Source organism: Ranitomeya imitator, chromosome 1 (genome assembly GCF_032444005.1).
Source record: "Ranitomeya imitator isolate aRanImi1 chromosome 1, aRanImi1.pri, whole genome shotgun sequence".
NCBI lineage: Eukaryota > Metazoa > Chordata > Amphibia > Anura > Dendrobatidae > Ranitomeya > Ranitomeya imitator.
This window is the reverse complement of record NC_091282.1, coordinates 161182947-161209296: the sequence shown is the minus strand read 5'-3', so window position 1 is coordinate 161209296 and position 26350 is coordinate 161182947. Positions and strand designations below refer to the sequence as shown.

General features: G+C 44.3%; 1 protein-coding gene across 1 annotated transcript; it reads left to right on the top strand.

Annotated features, from left to right (window-relative positions):
- The first annotated feature begins 336 nt into the window (after nucleotides 1-336).
- Nucleotides 337-26350, top strand: GLRX (glutaredoxin). Its single transcript, XM_069745379.1, has 3 exons — nucleotides 337-616; nucleotides 17441-17561; nucleotides 26226-26350. Exons 1-2 carry the CDS (start codon nucleotides 410-412, stop codon nucleotides 17555-17557), a joined length of 324 nt encoding a protein of 107 aa, XP_069601480.1. The 5' UTR covers nucleotides 337-409; the 3' UTR covers nucleotides 17558-17561; nucleotides 26226-26350.

Here is a 26350-nt window from a genome sequence, read left to right as displayed (position 1 = left end):
GACTGTGATTCAACAAATTTATCATCTGCTGCAACATGTTGAGAATTTTTTTTTTACAAATAACTTCAACGTTGTCTCCTGCGAAACAGACTTAAAAAATACAGCACAGGATTTATTTTCCCCTTAGTTATGCATTTCCATGTGGCAAGCGATGACATAGCATTATTAGAACTGTGCTGTGTTACTTTCATTCTCAGAGCTGACTTTTTCAAGTAATGGCCATTCTATTATCTAAGTGGTTTAACAGGCTGAGCTGGAAGCAGAAAGGACAGTGTTAAAAAGAGAGAACAAACTGAGCCGCCATACATCCACCCACCACTCTCCCTCCTCCTACTGGACTCAGTAGCACAACCCTATTTCCCTTCACTCACAACCGACTTGTTAACAAAGGAGTTCTCCCTCTCCGACAATGGCCCAGAATTTCGTACAGAGTAAACTTTCTGCTTCCAAAGTCACCATGTTTGAGAAAATCTCATGTCCCTTTTGTGTCAGAGCAAAAGGAATTCTGCAAAAATACAAGTTCAAGGAGGGACATCTGGAAATCGTTAATATTGCCACTCTGGATATAATGAGCGGTCTTCAAGATTATTTTCTGAAGATCACCGGAGAGAGATCGGTGAGTTCACTATGATGTCCCAATTGCCTATTATACATAATATAATGCTCAGGGCGCATTTTAACCCTACACGTTCCAGGCAATAATTTGCACTGTCATTCATTTCTAGTTCAGTGTCCTCTGATGCATACACCATACCTGCCGGGAAGGGTGGGTGTCTGTATATGGATCATACACAAAGCAGCCAACGTATCAAATATTTGCATAAGGCAGTCCGAGACATTGATATCAGAGCCGAAGCGCAGAGCCAGGGTTATATTCCTGATTTTACACTGTCCCAGCTTTACTACGGCAGACAGATAGTGTAACAGTCTATGAAAATCAATCACCCGTTGCATTTTTTTCCCGCAAGATGCTGCATTTCATCCGCTCAGTTTAGGCCTCCTTCACACTTCCGTCGGTACGGGCCCGTCGCTATGCGTTGGGCCGACGGACGTTGTGAAACTGCTGCACGACGTGGGTAGCGGATGCAGTTTTTCAACGCATCCGCTGCCCATTCTGCAGTCCGGGGAGGAGGGGGTGGAGTTTTGGCCGCTCATGCGTGGTCAAAAATGGCGGACGCGACGCACAAAAAAACATTACATTGAACTTTTTTTGTGACGACGGTCCGTCAATTACCGACGCAACTAGTGCACGACGTATGGAATGTGTGTCCATACGTCGCGATGCATCGGTAATACAAGTCTATGTGCAAAAAACGCATCCTGCGGGCAACTTTGCAGGATGCGTTTTTTGCACAGAATGACGCATTGCAACATCTTCAAAAAGACGGAAGTGCGAAAGAGGCCTTACAATGTTATACCTTTCCTTTTTCTTGTCTTCACATTTTCTTGAATTGGCCTTTTTTTTTCCTAATGTCCACAATAGCCAAGAACAGTAGAAATCCCATAATCAATACAAGCTCTGGCACAATGTAATAACTAAAGTGTTGTCTATATAAATGCGGTCTTATTCTTAGAATTGTTCATTATGAATATCTCTCCTGTAATAAAAGCAGTACAAGCTCTAGGCCGGATCTAAATTAAATCTTACAGATGAGAGGACCCCTTAAGAAGTTGTAATTCAGATTAATATATTAAAGCAGGGTGGTCTCAGACGTTTGAATTTCCCTGGTTACAATATGTGAAGGACGCAATTCACACAGACAATACACAGTTAGGTTACGTAACCATGACCTCACAGCAAGCAGGGAAAAACAGTAAGCAATTAGATGAAAGCTTTGTGTTGTCTTTTGCCTGGTTGCATTAAGGCTGGGTTTAGACAGCTTATGAAAAATCGTCATTTTTTTATGAAAAACAAATGTGTTCCCCGTATTGTCTCTTTATGTCTGTTTTGAGAAGCTTTACTCTATGTTCTTATACTTCAACAATTTTAAAATTCTCCAAGGCAAAGTATATTTTCCTATGTTAATATTTGCATTGGATCAGTTAATATTGGGTCTTTATGACATTTGTTTTTTCCACATTCATTGAGCTTAATTTGCAAGTCTAATCTAAAAAAAAAACAGATTAGTGCATGCTGTGATCTTTCTACATGTGAACCATTCATCTGAGGTTAGGGTCCAGGGCCTCCATCTTGGTGTTACTTCCATTACCGGTGCAGGGTTGGACTGGGCCACCGAGGGAACCGGAGGATTCTCTGGTGGGCCCAGGCCCTGACACCTGTTGGCATACAGCTGCCTAGGGCCCCCGGTGCTCCAGGGGCCCCCAGCCAGTGGGGTGTCGCTAATAGCAGCACACCACACAGCTGCTATGAGGCCAGCAGAGCAGTAGCGGGTGACAGGAAGCCTAAGCCTGTCCCAGCTGCTAAAGTGAAATGAATATTCATGCTTCCCCATGCCTCCATGGGCGTGGAGAGGAGCAAATTCATTTCACTTTAATAGCGGGCAGTGTTTGCCGCGAGCTGCAGCTAAACACTGCCCACTATCAGAGCCCCCGCTCCGTGTGGGCTGAGGGCCGCTATGGGGCCGTAAGCCAGGGGTCCTGGCACCAGCGCCACCCCCCAGTGCTCGTTAATGGGGAGAGAGTGTCAGATGATGCTCCCTCTCCCATGGTTCCCCTTGCCTCTGACACACAGCGAGTGTGCGATTACGTCACTTCATCGCGTACCTGCGGTGTGGGAGGCCGACTGCAGCGCAGCTCCTGACATCTGAGCAGAGCCGCTGCTGGAGCGAGGAGGAGAGGTGAGTATTGTGTTTTGTTTTTGTTTTAATATCAGTCCTGATATTATGAGGGGGTGAGCTGCATGATACGCTATGGGGGTGAGCTGCCTGGAACCCTATGGTTGGAGTGAGTTGCATGATACCCTATGAAAGGGGTGGTGAGCTCCATGATACCCTATGGAAGGGGGGTGAGCTAAATGACACCCTATGGGGGGTGAGCTGCATGATACCCTATGGGAGGGTGAGCTGCATGATACCCTATGAGAGGTGGGCAGCGTGATACCCTATGAGAGGTGGGCAGCGTGATACCCTATGAGGTATGCATTATACTGAGGCTGGTTGCATTATATTCTATGGGGGGCTACATTATATTCTATGGAGAACTGCATTATTTGCTATGAGGGGGCAACATTACATTCTATATGAAGGATGCATTATATTCTGTGAGGGGGCTACATTATACTATATGAGGGGGCTACTTTATATACTATGAAGGGACTACTTTATATTCTATGAGGGTGCTACCCCAACACCTGCTACATAATTAAGACGTGTACTACCTTATATTGTAACCTGATATTAGTGTGTTTTACTGCACATTTGGTGGTTTAGTATTTATTTCTATGTAGCTACATAGTGGGCCCCAAGAATGATTTTCTCTGGTGGGCCCAAGGTGCTTCAATCCGACGCTGTACTGGTGTATGGGACCCAGGGAGCAGAAGCAAAGTGGGGAGGGGGGTCCGGACTAGATGAGACATGCTGCCCGATCTGCAGTGAAGCAGCACAGACACGCCACTATATAAACGGCCTTGCCTACTGCGTGGCACTCTGGGAAGCGAGCTAATTACTTTGCTTTTTTAAGCCCCGGGAACACAGGTACTTACATTGTATGGCCGCAGCAGAGGAGGCCATCAATGACCTCAGACACTGAGAGCTCGCCCTCTGTTCCCAAGATGAAGGCACGCCCTGGGCGCTTGCGGCACATTAAATGCAGGATTTGAGGTCCCGAAAGCGATGAGGTGCGTGCGCCTGCCCACCCACCTGCTACTCTTCTTGTGCCCCACCTCCCTATTTGCGCAGTGTGAAGTTGGAGGCTGTCTGTCTGCTGCCTGCAAAATACTTGTATTACCAAGTTCATCCCTATTGACTGCTACCTGCCTGTCTGCAATAAGATACAGATGCCTGTCTTAAAGGGAATATTCTAGTAACCTAATACTTATCCCGTCTACACAACATATGTGTTACATCTTCGCTTCCACCACGGTTCCCTGCCCCCTCTTGCACTCACCTGTCTTCGGCGCCTCGGCGAGCCTCCTTTGCTGCGGGTTCCCGTCCGGCGTCCTCTTATCTGCGTGCGCGCCCGGACTCTGCTTCTCGCCGGCTGCGCGCGCGCACGCTCGGTTCAGCGTTGTGCGCGTGCATCTCTGAGAGTCTCCCTGCCGCTCTATCTTTTCCTCTCTTTTCCCTGGAGGACTCCAACCCGGAAGTGCTCACAGCACTGGCCTTATTAGTCCGCCTCTTCCTCCAAACCTTGCCTTGTGATCATTTGTACTTGCAACTGACCTAGGCCGCACTATTGTCCTGCGTCTCATTTGTCTGACCTTGTGCTACTTTGTCTATCTCCACGTAGTCCTGCTTGCTAGTCCGCTTCTTCAGCACCATCCCTGCTTCTCTCTCCAGCCTGTCCTCAGTTATCTTCCAGATTTGTGCTTCTTTCTTGTACCACTACTTCACCTTGTCTTCCAGCTGCTGTGGCGATAGTCTCTCGCGGGTCTGCCCCTAATGCTCCCTGTATAGGGGGCGGTACCATCTGGTCAGCTCGCCCGTGGGAGGATCGTTGTCACGGTCCAGTGGGTCCACCCCTTTGTTCCTTTATGTCTCCGTCATTGTCACACTAGTCACAGTAGTAGTTACAGGACTGCACTCGGACGACATCTGAGTGCAGCCCGATTTCTTAAACACCCCTTCGTTCCTTTATGACTCCGTCATTGTCTCACTAGTCACAGTAGTAGTAGTTACTGGACTGCACTCAGACGACATCTGAGTGCAGTCCGATTCTCACAATATGGGATAATTATTAGGGCCAGTTCACATGGTAGATCTTCAAGCAGAAGTGCAGCTTCCATAAATGTACAGACAAGGCTATGTGCACACGTTGCGGATTAGGCTTAAGAATTTCTGGTGCGGATTCTGCCTCTCCTGGCGGAAAACGCACCTGCGGATTTGTAGCGGTTTTTGTGCGGTTCCGCAGCGTATTTTGTGCGTTTTTGCTGTGGTTATCTTGCAGATTTGCTGCGTTTTTAACCCCTGCGGTTTTCTATAATGGAATTGGTACAAAAACGCTGCAGATTCACAAAAAAGAAGTGACATGCTACTTCTTTTAAACCGCAGCGTTTCCGCAGCAGGTTTTCTGCAAAGTGTGCACAGCATTTTTTTTTTTTTCATTGATTTACATTGTACTGTAAATCAATTGCGGATCTGCAGCGTTTCTGCACCTCAAAAAACGCTGCGGATCCGCAGAGAATCCGCTACGTGTGCACATACCCTAACAGACTACAACAATCTGTAATCAGAAATACAGATTACAAAAAAAAATCAATCTGGTTTCAATTAATGTAAAAAATGTATGTGACTCATTTCCTTAAAGAAAAATAAATAACAATATAACTAAAAAGAGTAATGGACACATTTAGAAATGTTTAATAAGTTAGAGTAGAGTAGTCCCCTGATAAGAGAGTCTACCTTGTCGGGGTGGCGGTTTAAAAAATCTTTTGGCCAAAATAAAAGCTATGTATGTGATCTGGTATTCAAAGGGAATAGTCATGAGCCAGTATGCTTGTCACTTGGGTTTCTCCGAACATGCTCGGGTGGTCTCCGAGTATTTCGGCATGCTCAGAGATTTAGTTTGTCGACGCAGCTGCATGATTTGCGGCTGCTAGACAGCTTGTATACATGTGGGGGTTGCTTAACAAACAGACAATCTCCACATGTAATCAAGCTGTCTAGCATCCGCAAATCGTGCAGCTGCGTCGACATAAACTAAATCTCTGAGCACGCCGAAATACTCGGAGACCTCCCGAGCATACTTGGAGAAATCCGAGTACGGAGCACACTCGCTCATCACTAAATGGTAACTGTTAGGCCGGGATCACACATGCGAGAAACGCGGCCAAGTCTCGCATGTTAATACCCGGCACTGCTGCCGGCACTCAGGAGCGGAGCGTGCGGCCGCATAGCAATACGTGCAGCTGCACGCTCCGCCCCTGAGCGTGCGGCAGTGCTGAGTATTAACATGTGAGACTCAGTCGTGTTTCTCGCATGTGTGATCCTGGCCTAAATGTGTGATGGGTGAGGACATAGTGCCAAAGTGCAGTTTTTCCAAGAGTGGGCAATGGAATTGTGGAAGGTTCGAGGGGTCGAGGTCGAGCTGGACTAGAGCCTGGGCGGAGTTTCAATAGAGCCTGAAAATTTTGACAGTTTGACAGTCCTGCTTGGGTCACATGACAGTATTTTTTTTTCATCCGAGCGAATCAGGCCAATTATGCTGATCACACTATGACCAAATGCCAGAGTTTGATCCATATGTGGTAAGTGTTATCAGATTCTCAGATGAGAAGAAAATAATTTTCTACCTTATGTCTGTAGAAATCGGACTGTACTCAGATGTCATCCCGGTGCAGTCCAATTTTTCCCACTAAATCGTTGATTTGCATGGCTGCATGTAATTTGAGAATGCTGAGATTTTTTTTTTTTTACATTTTTTTTTTCGACCCTGAACAGACTGAGGAAAAAAATAGGACACCTGCACGGTCCCATATGTGACAAAGTCACTGGCAAAGTGTTGGAGGGGATATGTTTCATGAAGGTCAATAGCTTCAGTGATTTGAACCCATAAATTTCCTTCAGCACATTATGTGTTGAGAGGTTGCGAGTTATTCTGCCATTTTAAGGGCTGGTTTTTGTGGACAACCATAGAGCGGGTGGGAGGTTGTCCACCTTATCTCCACCCCAAGTTTGTGCTTAGGTTTAAATAGTCGGCCTCTAGAGATGAGCGAATATACTCGTTACTCGAGTGTCTCAGGACACAAAGTGTTGGAGTTCATCTTTCCAGCTATACTGAACACTGAATGCCTCTGGAGGCCGATAGTGATGAGCGAATATACTTGTTACTCGAGATTTCTCGAGCATGCTCGGGTGTCCTCCGAGTATTTTTTAGTGCTCGGAGTTTTAGTTTTTATTGCCGCAACTGAATGATTTACATTTGTTAGCCACATAAGTACATATGGGGATTCCCTAGCAACCAGGCAACCCCCACATGTACTTTTGCTGGCTAACAGATGTACATCATTCAGCTGCGGCAATAAAAACTAAAACTCTGAGCACTAAAAAATCCTTGGAGGATACCCGAGCATGCTCGAGAAATCTCGAGTAACAAGTATATTCGCTCATCACTATTATCCAGTATAGCTGGAAAGATGAACTCCAACACTGTGTCCTGAGATGGAAAAGCTGAACCAGTGTGTGGTTGTTAGCCTGAGTGAGCGGATCCCTGTAGATGCAGAGACTGTATACCATTTTGTTTTATTGTTTTGTCAGAAAGGACCATGTTTATTTTAATTTCCTGATGTATAATAAATCAACAGAAGATTTAAAGAGACAATGTACCTGTATCTACCTCTGTGTGCAGCCAAGAGAGCCGATCTACCAAACATAGAATAACATTGGCCTGAGTGCAATCCTATCTCTTGTTGGATTGCGCTTGGACCAAAGATATGCTCCTCTACAGGGTCCCTAAACTTGCCTATTCACTTGCATTGGTCCATTTGCTTTTTGTGTGTGCTCCATTTAGCATAGAAAGCAGATAAACCAAAAATACACTGTGTGCAGAATTATTAGGCAAGTTGTATTTTAGAGGATTATTTTTATTATTGATCAACAACCATGTTCTCAATCAACCCAAAAGACTCATAAATATCAAAGCTTAATATTTTTGGAAGTTGGAGTGGTCTTTTTTTTTAGATTTCGCTATCTTAGGAGGATATCTGTTTGTGCAGGTAACTATTACTGTGCAGAATTATTAGGCAACTTAATAAAAATCAAATATATTCCCATCTCGCTTGTTTATTTTCACCAGGTAAACCAATATAACTGCACAAAATTTAGAAATAAATATTTCTGACATGCAAAAACAAAACCCCAAAAAATTAGTGACCAATATAGCCACCTTTCTTTATGATGACACTCAACAGCTTTCCATCCATAGATTCTGTCAGTTGCTTGATCTGTTTATGACCAACATTGCATGCAGCAGCCACCACAGCCTCCCAGACACTGTTCCGAGAGGTGTACTGTTTTCCCTCCCTGTAGATCTCACATTTTATGAGGGACCACAGGTTCTCTATGGAGTTCAGATCAGGTGAACAAGGTGGCCATGTCATTATTTTTCTTCTTTGAGACCTTTACTGGCCAGCCACGCTGTGGAATAGTTGGAGGCATGTGATGGAGCATTGTCCTGCATGAAAATCATGTTTTTCTTGAACGATACCGACTTCTTCCAGTACCACTGCTTGAAGAAGCTGTCTTCCAGAAACTGGCAGTAGGTCTAGGAGTTGAGCTTCACTCCATCCTCAAACCGAAAAGGTCCCACAAGTTCATCTTTAATAATACCAGCCCATACCAGTACCCCACCTCCACCTTGCTGGCGTCTGAGTCGGAGTGGATCTCTCTGCCCTTTACTGATCCAGCCTCTGGCCCATCCATCTGGCCCATCAAGAGTCACTCTCATTTCATCAGTCCATAAAACCTTTGAAAAGTCAGTCTTAAGATATTTCTTGGCCCAGTCTTGACGTTTTATCTTATGTTTCTTGTTCAAAGGTGGTCGTTTTTCAGCCTTCCTTACCTTGGCCATGTCCCTGAGTATAGCACACCTGCTTTTTGTTACTCCAGTAATGTTGCAGCTCTGAAATATGGCAAAACCGGTGGCAAATGGTATCTTGGCAGCTTCACGCTTGATTTTCCTCAATTCATGGGCAGTTACTTTGCACCTTTTTTGCCCAACTCGCGTCTTCCGAGCCTGTTGGCTATTTGCCATGAAACGCTTGAATGTTCGGTGATCACGCTTCAAAAGTTTGACAATTTTAAGACTGCTGCACCCCTCTGCAAGACATCTCACAATTTTGGACTTTTCAGAGCCCGTCAAATCTCTCTTCTGACCCATTTTGCCAAAGGAAAGGAGTTGCCTAATAATTAAGCACACCTTATATAGGGTTTTGATGTCATTAGAAAACACCCCTTCTCATTACAGAGATGCACATCACCTGATTTACTTAATTGGTAGTTGGCTCTCAAGCCTGAACAGCTTGGAGTAGGACAACATGTATAAAAAGTATCATGTGATCAAAATACAACCTGCCTAATAATTCTGCCCACAGTGTACACAAGTCCTGAAAGTGTTAGGGTTCATGCAGATGGTATAGCCATTTCCCCAGTATGCCTGTACAGCATTGCATAGAGACCAAATGACTCCCTAGTTAGTAGCCGAATAACCCTCACGCACAGACATTGGGTGTTATATCAATTTTTTGGAGAAGAAATGCAACTAAAAATCTTGGGTATACCCAAGTATGAAATAAGAGGCCCAAGCACTCCCTCCACACACACTTTCCCAGACGGGGGTCACTATGACTAATATCATGAAACCAAGACCAATAGTACCAATATTACAATGCCACTCTTTAAAGCACCACTGTAGTTTTTTTTATTTTTATTTCACTGCTGGAGTGGTGCTTAAAATCCAAGTCCCCTGTCTGATACTCGCCTTCTGGCAGTTTCATCTGCTTTCGCCCCCTCTACAGTCCGTCCCCTGTAGTTTGACACCTGCCAGCTGCTCTAGTGATTCATGGAGCGAGCCAGAGTTAACTCTTCAATCTAAGTCTATGAGAGCCTCGTTCCAGTCCTCAGACTTGCAATAAGAGCTTGGGATGTAGCTTCTCAGTTCTGGACACTCAGAACCTGCGCTCATAAGATGGCACCGTGGGACCAGATGAACTCTGAAAAGCGGTGAAGACGCTGGATGGTGAAATAAGGTTGGAGGCAGAGGACTTACATTTAAAGCACCACTCCAGCTCTGTAAACAAAACAAAACACTGGAATGGTGCTTTAAGGTTAAACAATAACATTCTATGACCACATATTGCCACCACATCGTGGTTGCTTTGAGACCATATAATGTTAGGTATTAGTGACTCACCGGCGACTCTCACTAATTGTAGTCAGTTTGTATGTTCTCACTGTGTGTGCGAGGGTTTCCTCCCACACTCCAAAGACGCACTGATAGGAAATTAAAATTTTGAGCTCCAGTGATGATAATGTCTGTACAGCGCTGTGGAATTAATGGTGCTACATAAATTAGTAAAAGAAATAAATACAAGAAATTCCTTTTTTTTCCCCTTGCGACCCAGATTGCCATGATCTTGTTTAATCTATGACCCGTTTCTGCCATTGTAGTACACAAAGATTTTTGGCTTATTACTTTTCAAGCACTCACATTCCTAAATGGTGAACGTGAAGATGATGGCACTCACCATGTTGGGGGAAAGTCTTCTTTATTGTTTCATGGTACAGTGCGATTCCCTGCAACGTCGGCAATGGAGGGGATGAAGAAATTAATTTCTCCGTCTCCTTCGCAGCTGTGCTGCAATCCTCTTATGCGAAAGGATCAGAGCACAGAGCAGGAGCAGAGTGTCATTATCATATCGCATCCGATGTATTACGCTAGTGTGACCCTGGCCTTACAGTCTGATGCGGTCCACCTCCAGATCTGCCAATCCCATCCAACATGTAACATGAGATGGGATTAGATATTACAGTACAGTTATAGATAGTGATTACAGATGACGTTCTTACTGATGAAGAAGTTCACTTACCCGATCTGGCCAAGACTCGTCTGCAGCATTTACAACTAAGCACATTTGACTTCTCACACTTTTAACACCGTCCCCATCTATTTCCAACCTACACATCCTACTGACAACCTAGTTCTGATACGCTGCTGCCATATGTGTCCTTATTACTGCTCCTCTTGTTTGGCACAAAAACAGTGCCCCACATAATAATGCACACCACTGTGTCCCTTGCAAAGTAAAACGCCTCCTATGTGCACTTCAATGGTAAAATTGCACCCTATATAATATAAATATATAATATAAATGCTCTGTGCAGTGCCCTAGTAAACAGTGTCCACATTTTGCCCTCCAGAAAGTATTTATGCCCCATGTGCAACTTTGACGGTCACAATACCCTGAGTTCCCATATGACAATAGTTCTTCTTAACTGTCTACGTATCATTTAATGTCTCCTGAGTTCCCCCATGTACAGCTTTCCTATACACAGTATGATGGTCCCACAGCTCCCCTAAACAAAGTATGATGGGCCCACAGCTCCCCTATGCACACTGAGTTGAGCCTACAGCTCCCCTATGCACACTGTGTTGAGCCTACAGCTCCCCTATGCATAGTGTGATGGGTCCCAACCCCCACACAGTATAATGTACCCTCTGCTTCCCTATACACAGTATGATGACCTCCAAAGTAGCCACAACACTATATAGTGGCCCTTACAGTAGTCCTTAAACTTTGAGGCCCCTCCTCCACAGTGGCCCCCACATTGCATAATGAACCTAGCACTCTATAATGGTCTCCCAAGGTGGACCTCACACTTTATGAACACCCCACACTGTATGTTGGACCCCACAGTAAAGGTCCCCACATAAGTACCCACTAGATTAATCCCCACACTTTATGATGGCCCTAGTGTAAGCAGGTTGTGGGATGGTGACAGAAGGCAGAGCAAGGGTTAACCAAATGTAACAATTTAATGGAACAGAGTATTCACTCCTCGCAGGGAGGTAAATGGTTAAAGAACGGTTAGTAAGAATAATGAAGATAAAATAACAGTCCAGTTAAGGAACTTACGTCCTTTCTGCTTCTCCTCAGCAGGTGATCCCGCAAGGGTTGTTATATCGGGAGCATCTGGGAAGATGTCCTCAGATGGGGTCCTTTAAATGATGGTCTTTCTTCTGGTGGCAGCGGTCCGTCTCTGGTACCTTCTGCTGAACCCCTAGTCCATAAACACACACAGCCGAGGTAAACAAGGCCGCAACACTTCCAGTGTCAAACGAGAATGGGCGCAAAGTTACTGGCAGGGAAGGCCACACGGTTTTGTCCGGTGCTCACCTTCTCTCCTCTGCTCGTGCGCGGTACTCTGTCCATAAGCGCACGGTACCTCCCTCCTCAGCAGCCCCAATGGAGACAGGGGGAACCAACCAACGCAGCCTGTCGTGGCGCCGTTACTCAGGGGACGGAGCACACTGCTCACCCAGCTGCATGCTGCTGCTAGTTTGCAGCCAGATGCGCATGCTTTTGCTTTTATCTTGCCCCTCCTACCCAGGTTATGAGGTTGGTCTGGCTCCTCATTCTTTCCCCCAGGCAACAAGGGAGGCAGCCTCAACAGTTCCGCACCCAGCTCGGTACTGGTACCTGCAGCCCGGTCTTCCTCCTTACACTCACACTGTATAATGGAGTAATACTCATACTTTGGGGTCTTCTGTTGGGTGACGTCATACAGTGTGGGGGCCCTCAGACTGTATAATGGCCCCACAGCACAGCCCAAAATATAGGAGGGTCCCACACTGTAGAGTGCTCAACAGTAATCCGCACACTGTATGATGGACTACACAGTAGATATCAAACTGTATAATGGTCTCAACAGTAGTCCCTACACAATATGAAGGCCCCCACACCATAGCCCCCACATGTATGAGGGCCCTGTTAGTAACCTCCAAACCATATTAAAACCTCCCACAGTAGCCATAACACTGTATAAGGGGCCCACACACTGTGAGGGTCCGCACAATAACCACCCCACTTTATGAAGGTCCTCCTTACTTTATGATGCCCCCACAATCACAATCAGTCTCAATCACTAATTAAAATAAGAAAAACATCATATACTTACCTAATCCAGGATTCTGAGAAGTCCACCGCTAAAGCACGGGCAGATCAACGCAATTACGTCATCACGTTGGCACATGCACAGGATGTCAGAGTCCCAGCGTGGGGACATCATCACGCCATAGTGTCCCCATCTCATCCAGTGCATTACCCTGCCGTTCTGTAATCCACAGGTTTAAAGGAAATATGTCAGTAGGATCAGCCCTTCTAAGCCATCTCTATGGGAATGTAGGTAATAGGAAGTTGAATAAAATGATATCTTGATATCTGTAATCTGATGTATTATTGCAGAGAAATCCACATTTTTCATATGAAAATGACCTCTTCCAGGCAACGTAGAGGATGTTGCAAGGAAGATAACTCTGCCTCCAGAGCTTATTTTAAATAAAGGAAGTCGCCAGTGTGAGACAAGTAACTAACACAGAACAGGAAAAATTTAATTTGTCTTCTTGTAAACACATTTTTTGCAGATCTCTGCTGTATTGTAACAATATTGTAACCCTGTCTGCGTGTGAGCTGGAAGCTGAGAGGAACCTGCAGATGTGTCAGTTATAATCACACACAGCTCTGCAGTGAGATCAGGAGAGCAGAGAGCGGCCATCACACTAGTAATGGCCCTTTATATTTATAACAAGCTCTTGAGGCAGACTTATCTTGCAGGCCGCATCCTCCCCAGGGCCTAGAAGAGGTCGTTAATATAAGTAATAAAAGATTTTTAATCAACAGCAACAAGTCATCTGATTTGAGATATACAGGCATCACTCTCCTCAGTAGTCTATAACCTTTATACCCATATTAATACATTAGATAGGTCTAATGTGGTGATAGATGCTTTAAAGCAAAAACAAAGAAATTATCCAGAACATATGTTGATATGCAATGTGCTGTGCATCTTATCTATATAGCTATACACAGGCAGGTGTTTAAATAATCAGGTCTGGGTCTTGCTCTGCTTCTGTCTATTTTGGGGTCTGCTGGCACATAGTGAGGTGAACTACAAGAGCTAGGGTCCATCCTCGTTGGGTACACCTTGTCGCCATGGGATGACTTTTATGCTTTTTTTAAAATCAAAACAGTGTTGGTTCAGTATCCTATGATATTTACATGTACTATTTTTACTTGTTGATTTACTGCAGGGTAGTTCTCACAGGCTTAAAGAAACCTCTGCTCTACGGAACCGGGAGCGATTGTGCTCTACTGCAAAGCTTAATCATATTGGTGTGCTGCGCAGTTAGGAATGGCAGTCACTCCGAGTGGGCCCCTCGGCCCTGCGGAAGCTAAGCTACTGCCTCTTTTTATTTTTCTGTGTATCGAACTCTTTGAGGACTTATTTGTGCATATTGATCTTTCATCTTTAACCCCTTCACCACCCAGTCTTTTTTCACCTTTATGACCAGGCCAAATTTTACAATTCTGACCAGTGTCACTTTATGTGGTAATAATTCTGGAATGCTTCAAAGTATCCCATTGATTCTGAGATTTTTTTTTTTTTCGTGATACATTGTTATTTATGCCAGTGGTAAATTTCGTTCAATGTTTTTTGCATTCATCTGTGAAAATATAGAACTTTTAGGAAACGTCATCTTGTCCCACAAAAAGCAAGATGCCATACAGCTCCATCATTGGAAAAGTTATAGCTCTTAGAATAAAGCGATGCAAAAATAATTATACATATATTCTATAAAATAGTTGTTTTTGCAAAAGCGCCAAAACATTAAAAAAAAAGATATAAGTGTGGTATCGCTGTAATCATGCTGACCCAAAAAATAAAGCTGCCTTATCAATTTTATCACACTCTGAACAGCATAAAAAAATTAGAAAAACAATTCCTGAATTGCGGGTTTTTGTTCATTTTGCCTCTCAAAAATCAGAATAGAAAGGGATTAAAAAAAATGTTGTGTGTCCGAAAGTGGTACCAGTAAAAACATCATCTCGTCCCGCAAAAAATAAGCTTACGATTGTTGGCTGAAGTATAGAAAAATTATAGCTCTCAAAATATGGCGATGCAAAAACTAGTTCTGCAAAAAAAATCTCCTTTTAGTGTGTGACAGCAGCCAAGCAGAAAATCTGGTATCGCTATAATTGCACCAACCCGAAGAATAAAGCCGTCTAATCACTTATATGAGGAACGGCATGAAAAATAAATAAAGCCAATTTTTCACCTGCTGTTGATTTGTTCGTTCTGCCTCCCAAAGATCGCAGTAAGGTTCGGCTCACATTTATTCCTGCGCTCTGTGCTAAGCGCTTACACCAGGGTTTTCCATGTAAATCTCTGAAATACATTCTTCAGATGAATCCCCTGGCCCAGCTCTTACTTTTGGAGACAGACACTCATACATTAGGTGGGCTGTCATCGCTACAGAAATCCCAAACAAATGGACACTAAATGAAGTTTAGGCACACTTTGGCGCTCAGAAGAGAGGGGGCATTTGGATTTGGGAGTGCAAAATATGAGTTGACGCTTTTATTGGGAACATTTTACATAATGTTTGGGATCATATTTGTCCTCCGAGTGACATGATTCAGATGAAACCCCGAAAGATCCATTCACTATAATGAGGCAGCAGAGGTACCTCTGTTCAGCGATATCCTTTTATACAGAAGTGCGCAAAACTGTGGCAGACCGCATTTTTCTGCTCACCTAAGCCTTGTTCCCATGATGAGCTTTTGGTGAGTTTTTGATGTTGCAGATTTTCTGCACGCATTAAGTAAAACAGGTTAGGCTACTTTCTCACTAGCGTCGGAATCTCCCTGTCGCAATGCGTCGGGGAGAGATTCCGACGCTAGCATTTAGCGCATTGCACAATGGAGGCAGCGGATGCATTTCTCCGGCACATCCGCTGTCCTATTGTAAGGTGCGGGGAGGTGGGGGCGGAGTTCCGGCCGCGCATGCGCGGTCGGAAAAAGCGGTCCGTCAGGAGCAAAAAACGTTACATGTAGCGTTTTTTGCTCCCGACGGTCCGTGTTATGTTTGCTAATGACAGGTGTTATGAAGGCAATCCAGAAACACAGTGTGCTTAGCGATCAGAGCGCACACAGTGATCTGACAAATACCCAAAAATACAAGAACGAGCTCTGAGACGTGGAAACTCTGTAGACTGCACACCTGATCCTATCCTAAACACAACTAAAAGCGGCTGTGGATTGCGCCTAACAACTACCTAGGCAACTCTGCACAGCCTAAGAAACTAGCTAGCCTGAAGATAGAAAAATAGGCCTGACTTGCCCCAGAGAAATTCCCCAAAGGAAAAGGCAGCCCCCCACATATAATGACTGTGAGTAAGATGAAAAGACAAAATGTAGGGATGAAATAGATTCAGCAAAGTGGGGCCCGATATTCTAGGACAGAGCGAGGACAGTAAAGCGAACTTTGCAGTCTACAAAAAACCCTAAAGCAAAACCACGCAAAGGGGGCAAAAAAAACCCACCGTGCCGAACTAACGGCACGGCGGTACACCCTTTGCGTCTCAGAGCTTCCAGCAAAACAAAAGACAAGCTGGACAGAAAAAAAGCAACAAAAAAGCAAAAAGCACTTAGCTATACAGAGCAGCAGGTCACAGGAACAATCAGGAGAAGCTCAGATCCAACACTGAAACATTGACAAGGAGCAAGGATAGCAGCATCAGGCGGAGTTAAGTAATGAAGCAGTTAACGAGCTCACCAGAACACCTGAGGGAGGAAGCTCAGAAGCTGCAGTACCACTTGTGACCACAGGAGTGAATTCAGCCACAGAATTCACAACAGGTCCGCAGAAGCAATCCGTCGCAAATGCGTCGTCAATACAAGTCTATGGGGAAAAAACACATCCTGCAAGCACTTTTGCAGGATGCGTTTTTTCTGCAAAACGACGCATTGTGACGGATTGCAGAAAACACTAGTGTGAAAGTAGCCTTACTTGCATTTTTTCAAAAATGTGCAGTGTCAAACACCAATCAAAAACTAATCGTGGGAATGTAACCTAAAGGTTCTACATATAGGTCTATAGCCAAAATGCAGGAAAAAAAACTATTTCTAGGGCACACCTCTGATTCCAAAGTGTAACAGAATCACAAAATCTAAAACAATGTTCATCCAGATGTTTTACAGTCCTGAACAAAATAATGTAAAGTTTTTGTAGGGAAGAATTTTTGAAATAAAAATAGTGTATTGAATATAATGGAAGCAACATGGAAAAAAACTAATTAAGAATCTGTGCCCAAAAGATTGTGCATTTTGATTTAGTTTACTACATTTTTATTAGGGTTATTGCATTACTATAGCACCTGCCAACTGACACACTATATATGTGCAGTAGAAATGAATATTAATACATATGTTACTGTTAGGTTATAGTATTATGGCCTGGCAGCATGACTGAGGTTCTAATAATGCATCATAAGGTCCTATAAAATGTGCCTGTATTACTCTTATATAACAAAATTAGTCTTGGGCCCTTTCACGCAACAATATTATACATTAGCATTTAATGCAAACCAAATTTAAACAGGGAAACTTAAGGAAAGATTTAGTTGTCTTCCATGTTTTGATCCCACTGCTGATATTTTGCTTTGGAATACTGATCTAAATACTGCTAAATTAAAAAAGTCTTAGATAAGTATATATGAAATACAATACTATACCTGAAAAATGCAATATTTCATTTTTTTTCTCAAGGTACCTCGGATATTCATAGGAGAAAAATGCATTGGAGGTTGTTCTGACCTTGTACCACTAGATGGCAGTGGAGAGCTAGAGAAAATGCTTGTATCAATTGGAGCCCTGGAGAAATGAAATGGTAACTGTGCTTCAGTGGCTTTAATGGGATCTGTAAATTGTTTTTTTCATTTCATTTAATTCATCTGAATTAAATATTTTTCTTTAATGTTCTTTTAGGTAAATGCACTGATTAAATAAGAATTCAGCCTATTTTTTTTTTTCATTACTTATTTATTTATAAATAAAAAATGTATTAATAATATAATAATAAAGATTATTATTATTATTTATTTCACATTAATATAGGATATTTAAAGGGCTCCTGCAGATACTTTTGGCGCTGTGATTGGTTTAATAGACCAAAAGATTTGCCACACTTTAACCTATTCGCACCATTTTTCTTTTTTTATGCTTGTTTTTATTTTTATCTTAGTCTTCCAAAAGCTGTAACTTTATTTTTCATGTCGACTTCGCCAAATGAAATCTTGTTTTTTTCCAGGATGAGTTGTGGGTTTAAATGCTATTTCTTAAATGATCTTATGTGGACATGAAACATGTACAAGTAAAGTAGACTAGAACCCCCTCCACCCACCCACTATTTAGTCACTTGCGGTTTTCATTTTTATGGTGCGTTTTAAAGAGACATATTCACTTTGTGCCAGAAGGATTATGTTAATTGCAATTGTATATATCTGTTAAAATGTAATTTGACTTGTGTTGCTATTTTCTGAGACCAATAACTTTATTTTTTAGTAGATGGGGCTGTGTGACAGCTCTTTCTAGGTGACTGAAAGCAGTATGTGTTATGAACAGGTAATTCAGAACCACAATGGACATTGAAGTTCAGAGCACACGAAGTGACCTGACAATTACCAAAAACAAAGGACGAGCTCTGAGACGTGGGAACTCTGCTGATCGCAATCCCTAATCCTATCACACCACACTAGAGGTAGCCGTGGATTGCGCCTAACGCTCCCTATGCAACTCGGCACAGCCTGAGAAACTAACTAGCCCTGAAGATAGAAAAATAAGCCTACCTTGCCTCAGAGAAATTCCCCAAAGGAAAAGGCAGCCCCCCACATATAATGACTGTGAGCAAAGATGAAAACACAAACACAGAGATGAAATAGATTTAGCAAAGTGAGGCCCGACTAACTGAATAGACCGAGGATAGGAAAGATAGCTTTGTGGTCAACACAAAACCCTACAAACAACCACGCAGAGGGGCAAAAAGACCCTCCGCACCGACTAACGGTACGGAGGTGCTCCCTCTGCGTCTCAGAGCTTCCAGCAAGCAAGAAAAACCAATATAGCAAGCTGGACAGAAAAAATAGCAAACAAAAATAACACAAGCAAAACTTAGCTTATGCAGGAGAGACAGGCCACAGGAACGATCCAGGAGGAAGCAAGACCAACACTAGAACATTGACTGGAGGCCAGGATCAAAGCACTAGGTGGAGTTAAATAGAGCAGCACCTAACGACTTAACCTCATCACCTGAGGAAGAAAACTCAGAAGCCGCAGTACCACTCTCATCCACCAAAGGAAGCTCATAGACAGAACCAGCCGAAGTACCACTCACGACCACAGGAGGGAGCTTGGTCACAGAATTCACAACAGTACCCCCCCCTTGAGGAGGGGTCACCGAACCCTCACCAGAGCCCCCAGGCCGACCAGGATGAGCCACATGAAAGGCACGAACCAGATCGGCAGCATGGACATCAGAGGCAAAGACCCAGGAATTATCTTCCTGACCATACCCTTTCCACTTAACCAGATACTGGAGTTTCCGTCTCGAAACACGAGAATCCATAATCTTCTCCACTATATACTCCAATTCCCCTTCAACCAAAACCGGAGCAGGAGGATCAATAGATGGAACCACAGGTGCCACGTATCTCCGCAACAATGACCTATGGAACACGTTATGGATGGAAAAAGAAGCAGGAAGAGTCAAACGAAAAGACACAGGATTAAGAACCTCAGAAATCCTATATGGACCAATGAAGCAAGGCTTAAATTTAGGAGAGGAAACCTTCATAGGAATATAACGAGATGACAACCAAACCAAATCCCCAACACGAAGTCGGGGACCCACACAGCGCCTGCGGTTAGCGAAACGTTGAGCCTTCTCCTGGGACAAAGTCAAATTGTCCACTACATGAGTCCAAATCTGCTGCAACCTATCCACCACAGTATCCACACCAGGACAGTCCGAAGACTCAACCTGCCCTGAAGAGAAACGAGGGTGGAACCCAGAATTGCAGAAAAACGGCGAAACCAAAGTAGCCGAGCTGGCCCGATTATTAAGGGTGAACTCAGCCAAAGGCAAAAAGGACACCCAATCATCCTGATCAGCAGAAACAAAACATCTCAGATATGTTTCCAAGGTCTGATTGGTTCGTTCAGTCTGGCCATTTGTCTGAGGATGGAAAGCCGAGGAAAAAGACAAATCAATGCCCATCCTAGCACAAAAGGCTCGCCAAAACCTCGAAACAAACTGGGAACCTCTGTCAGAAACTATGTTCTCTGGAATGCCATGTAAACGAACCACATGCTGGAAAAACAATGGCACCAAATCAGAGGAGGAAGGCAATTTAGACAAGGGCACCAAATGGACCATCTTAGAGAAGCGATCACAAACCACCCAAATGACCGACATTCTCTGAGAGACGGGGAGATCCGAAATAAAATCCATAGAGATATGTGTCCAAGGCCTCTTCGGGACTGGCAAGGGCAAAAGCAACCCACTGGCACGAGAACAGCAGGGCTTAGCCCGAGCACAAATCCCACAGGACTGCACAAAAGAACGCACATCCTGCGACAGAGACGGCCACCAAAAGGATCTAGCCACCAAATCTCTGGTACCAAAGATTCCAGGATGACCAGCCAACACCGAACAATGAACCTCAGAGATAACTTTATTCGTCCACCTATCAGGGACAAACAGTTTCTCCGCTGGGCAACGGTCAGGTCTATTAGCCTGAAATTTTTGCAGCACCCGCCGCAAATCAGGGGAGATGGCAGACAAAATTACCCCCTCTTTGAGAATACCCGCCGGCTCAGGCAAACCCGGAGAATCGGCCACAAAACTCCTAGACAGGGCATCCGCCTTCACATTTTTAGAGCCTGGAAGGTACGAAACCACAAAGTCAAAACGGGAGAAAAACAGCGACCAACGAGCCTGTCTAGGATTCAACCGTTTGGCAGACTCGAGATAAGTCAAGTTTTTGTGATCAGTCAAGACCACCACGCGATGCTTAGCTCCTTCAAGCCAATGACGCCACTCCTCGAATGCCCACTTCATGGCCAGCAACTCTCGATTGCCAACATCATAATTTCGCTCAGCAGGCGAAAATTTCCTGGAAAAGAAGGCGCATGGTTTCATCACCGAGCAATCAGAACTTCTCTGCGACAAAACAGCCCCTGCTCCAATTTCAGAAGCATCAACCTCGACCTGGAACGGAAGCGAAACATCTGGTTGGCACAACACAGGGGCAGAAGAAAAACGACGCTTCAACTCCTGAAAAGCTTCCACAGCAGCAGAAGACCAATTGACCACATCAGCACCCTTCTTGGTCAAATCGGTCAACGGTTTAGCAATACTAGAAAGATTATTGATGAAGCGACGATAAAAATTAGCAAAGCCCAGGAACTTCTGCAGACTCTTCAGAGATGTTGGCTGAGTCCAATCATAAATGGCCTGAACTTTAACAGGGTCCATCTCGATGGTAGAAGGAGAAAAAATGAACCCCAAAAATGAAACCTTCTGAACACCAAAGAGACACTTTGACCCCTTCACAAACAAAGAATTAGCACGCAGGACCTGGAACACCATTCTGACCTGCTTCACATGAGACTCCCAATCATCCGAGAAGACCAAAATATCATCCAAGTATACAATCAGGAATTTATCCAGGTACTCTCGGAAGATGTCATGCATAAAGGACTGAAACACAGATGGAGCATTAGAAAGCCCGAATGGCATAACCAGGTACTCAAAATGGCCTTCGGGCGTATTAAATGCTGTTTTCCATTCATCGCCCTGTTTAATGCGCACAAGATTATACGCACCACGAAGATCTATCTTGGTGAACCAACTAGCCCCCTTAATCCGAGCAAACAAATCAGACAGCAGCGGCAAGGGGTACTGAAATTTGACCGTAATTTTATTTAGAAGGCGGTAATCAATACAAGGTCTCAGCGAACCATCCTTCTTGGCCACAAAAAAGAACCCCGCTCCCAATGGCGACGATGACGGGCGAATATGACCCTTCTCCAAAGACTCCTTCACGTAACTCCGCATAGCGGCGTGCTCAGGTACAGATAAATTAAACAGTCGACCCTTAGGAAACTTACTACCAGGAATCAAATCGATAGCACAATCACAATCCCTATGCGGAGGTAGGGCATTGGACTTGGGCTCATCGAATACATCCCGGTAATCAGACAAGAACTCTGGGACCTCAGAAGGGGTGGATGATGAGATAGACAGAAATGGAACATCACCATGTACCCCTTGACAACCCCAGCTGGACACAGACATTGATTTCCAATCTAATACTGGGTTATGGACTTGTAGCCATGGCAACCCCAACACGACCACATCATGCAGATTATGCAACACCAGAAAGCGAATATCCTCCTGGTGAGCAGGAGCCATGCACATGGTCAGCTGGGTCCAATACTGAGGCTTATTCTTGGCCAAAGGCGTAGCATCAATTCCTCTCAATGGAATAGGACACTGCAAGGGCTCCAAGACAAACCCACAGCGCCTAGCAAACTCCAAGTCCATCAAATTCAGGGCAGCGCCTGAATCCACAAATGCCATGACAGAATAGGAAGACAAAGAGCAGATCAAAGTAACGGACAAAAGAAATTTCGACTGTACCGTACCAATGGTGGCAGACCTAGCGAACCGCTTAGTGCGCTTAGGACAATCAGAGATAGCATGAGTGGAATCACCACAGTAGAAACACAGCCCATTCTGACGTCTGTGTTCTTGCCTTTCAGCTCTGGTCAAAGTCCTATCGCACTGCATAGGCTCAGGTTTATGCTCAGATAATACCACCAAATGGTGCACAGATTTACGCTCACACAAGCGTCGACCGATCTGAATGGCCAAAGACATAGACTCATTCAGACCAGCAGGCATAGGAAATCCCACCATGACATCCTTAAGGGCTTCAGAGAGACCCTTTCTGAAAATAGCTGCACATTCATTCCATTGAGTGAGCACGGACCACTTTCTAAACTTCTGACAATAAATCTCTATCTCATCCTGACCCTGACACAGAGCCAGCAAATTTTTCTCTGCCTGATCCACTGAATTAGGTTCGTCGTACAGCAATCCGAGCGCCAGAAAAAACGCATCAATATTACATAATGCAGGATCTCCTGGCGCAAGGGAAAATGCCCAGTCTTGAGGGTCGCCACGTAATAAAGAAATAATGATCTTAACTTGTTGAACTGGGTCACCAGAGGAGCGGGGTTTCAAAGCCAGAAATAGTTTACAATTATTTTTAAAGTTCAAAAACTTAGCTCTATCTCCAGAAAATAACTCAGGAATAGGAATTTTAGGTTCTAACATAGGATTCTGAACCACTAAATCTTGAATATTCTGTACATGTATAGCGAGATTATCCATCAAAGAGAACAGACCTTGAATGTCCATGTCCACACCTGTGTTCTGAACCACCCTGATGTAAAGGGGAAAAGAAAGACAAAACACAGTGCAAAGAAAAAAAAATGGTCTCAGAACTTCTCTTTTCCCTCTATTGAGAAGCATTAGTACTTTGGGCCTCCAGTACTGTTATGAACAGGTAATTCAGAACCACAATGGACATTGAAGTTCAGAGCACACGAAGTGACCTGACAATTACCAAAAACAAAGGACGAGCTCTGAGACGTGGGAACTCTGCTGATCGCAATCCCTAATCCTATCACACCACACTAGAGGTAGCCGTGGATTGCGCCTAACGCTCCCTATGCAACTCGGCACAGCCTGAGAAACTAACTAGCCCTGAAGATAGAAAAATAAGCCTACCTTGCCTCAGAGAAATTCCCCAAAGGAAAAGGCAGCCCCCCACATATAATGACTGTGAGCAAAGATGAAAACACAAACACAGAGATGAAATAGATTTAGCAAAGTGAGGCCCGACTAACTGAATAGACCGAGGATAGGAAAGATAGCTTTGCGGTCAACACAAAACCCTACAAACAACCACGCAGAGGGGCAAAAAGACCCTCCGCACCGACTAACGGTACGGAGGTGCTCCCTCTGCGTCTCAGAGCTTCCAGCAAGCAAGAAAAACCAATATAGCAAGCTGGACAGAAAAAATAGCAAACAAAAATAACACAAGCAAAACTTAGCTTATGCAGGAGAGACAGGCCACAGGAACGATCCAGGAGGAAGCAAGACCAATACTGGAACATTGACTGGAGGCCAGGATCAAAGCACTAGGTGGAGTTAAATAGAGCAGCACCTAACGACTTAACCTCATCACCTGAGGAAGAAAACTCAGAAGCCGCAGTACCACTCTCATCCACCAAAGGAAGCTCATAGACAGAACCAGCCGAAGTACCACTCACGACCACAGGAGGGAGCTTGGTCACAGAATTCAAAACAAGTATGCCAGCTATATACACTGCTCAAAAAAATAAAGGGAACACTTAAACAGAATATAACTCCCAAGCAAATCAAACTTCTGTGAAATCAAACTGTCCACTTAGGAAGCAACACTGTTTGACAATCAATTTCATATGCTGTTGTGCAAATGGAATAGAAAACAGATCGAAATTATTGGCAATTATCAAGACACCCTCAATAAAGGAGTGGTTCTACAGGTGGGGACCACAGACCACATCTCAGTACCAATGCTTTCTGGCTGATGTTTTGGTCACTTGTGGTAGCATGAGACACACTCTACAACCCACACAAGTGGCTCAGGTAGTGCAGTTCATCCAGGATGGCACATCAATGCGAGCTGTGGCAAGAAGGTTTGCTGTGTATGTCTGTGTAGTGTCCAGAGGCTGGAGGTGCTACCAGGAGACAGGCCAGTACACCAGGAGACAAGGAGGGGACTGTAGGAGGGCAACAACCCAGCAGCAGAAACGCTGCCTCAGCCTTTGTGCAAGGAGGAACTGGAGGACTACTGTCAGAGCCCTGCAAAATGACCTCCAGAAGGCCACAAATGTGTATGTGTCTGCACAAACGGTTAGAAACCGACTCCATGAGGATGGTCTGAGTGCCCGACGTCCACAGACGGGGGTTGGGCTCACAGCCCAACACCATGCAGGACGCTTGGCATTTACTACAGAACACCAGGATTGGCAAATTTGCCACTAGGGCCCTGTGCTCTTCACAGATGAAAGCAGGTTCACACTGAGCACATGTGACAGACGTGACAGAGTCTGGAGACGCCATGGAGAGCGATCTGCTGCCTGTAACATCCTTCAGCATGACCGGGTTGGCAGTGGGTCAGTAATGCTGTGGGGTGGCATTTTTGTGGAGGGCCACACAGCCCTCCATGTGCTCGTCAGAGGTAGCCTGACTGCCATTAGGTACCGAGATGAGGTCCTCAGACCTCGTGAGACCATATGCTGGTGCGGTTGGCCCTGGGTTCCTCCTAATGCAGGACAATGCCAGACCTCATGTGGCTGGAGTGTGTCAGCAGTTCCTGCAAGATGAAGGCATTGAAGCTATGGACTGGCCCGCCCGTTCCCCAGACCTGAATCCGATTGAACACATCTGGGACATCATGTCTCACACCATCCACCAGCATCACGTTGCACCACAGACTGTCCAGGAGTTGGAGGATGCTTTAGTCCAGGTCTGGGAGGAGATCCCTCAGGAGACCATCCGCAGCCTCATCAGGAGCATGCACAGGCATTGTAGGGAGATCATACAGGCACGTGGAGGCCGCACACACTACTGAGCATCATTTTCTTTTCTTGAGGCATTTCCACTGAAGTTGGATCAGCCTGTAACTTCATTTTCCACTTTGATTTTGTGCATCATTCCAGCTCCAGGCCTCCATGGGATATTAGTTGTGATTTACGTTGATCATTTGTAGGTTTTACCATTCTCCACACATTCCACAATGCAATGAATAAAGACTTACAACTGGAATATTTCATACAGCGATATCTAGGATGCGGGATATTAGCGTTCCCTTTATTTTTTTGAGCTTTTGAGTAGTGTGTGTATAATATACATTTTATATATATATATATATATATATATATATATATATATATATTTTAATTATAACCAATTAAATATATGTTTAAAAATATGTTTGCAATTTTTTTTAATGTATATTCTTGTACCTGTGGTTACTTGGTTATTAAATCACAGGTACAATGCACTGTAATAGTTTAGGATTGCAGTGTATTGTAAATCAGCAATCTCCTATAAAGCACTAGAATATAAAGATAGTAGACATGTGATGTTCAGTAGACCCCTTACTATGCAGTGGCACCCACCTTCTGTCTTGCTATTGACCGATGCATCTACAGGGTTAAACTGCAGCTAACTGCTCCGATGGCAGCAGTGTCACGTAGCTAACGGCTCAGCTCCTGCACCCACTCCAAAAACTTGTATTCGAGATGTAATGCATATTCACGTCACATTCCCAGAAGGGGTTAACTTTTTATTTTGTATGTTCAGAATTGAATTACAATATTTAAATGTTGCCTTTCATTGGCATATACTGAATTTTGACTTACTCTTTCTTTACAGAAGCCAACGACTGGTTTCAGCCCAGATTCCAAGTCTCAAGTGACCTAATGATGCCACTCAAAATATTTATTGGAGTTTACCATTAAAGCTGGTATTAAATTAATAAAAATCATTCCATAAAAATG

What these genes read in the sequence shown, in the direction of transcription:
- GLRX (XM_069745379.1), top strand. Translation starts at nt 410, where the DNA reads ATGGCCCAGAATTTCGTACAGAGTAAACTTTCTGCTTCCAAAGTCACC. An exon ending in AGATCACCGGAGAGAGATCG is followed by an intron (nt 617 to 17,440) that starts GTGAGTTCACTA and finishes TTTTTTCTCAAG; the next exon opens with GTACCTCGGATATTCATAGG.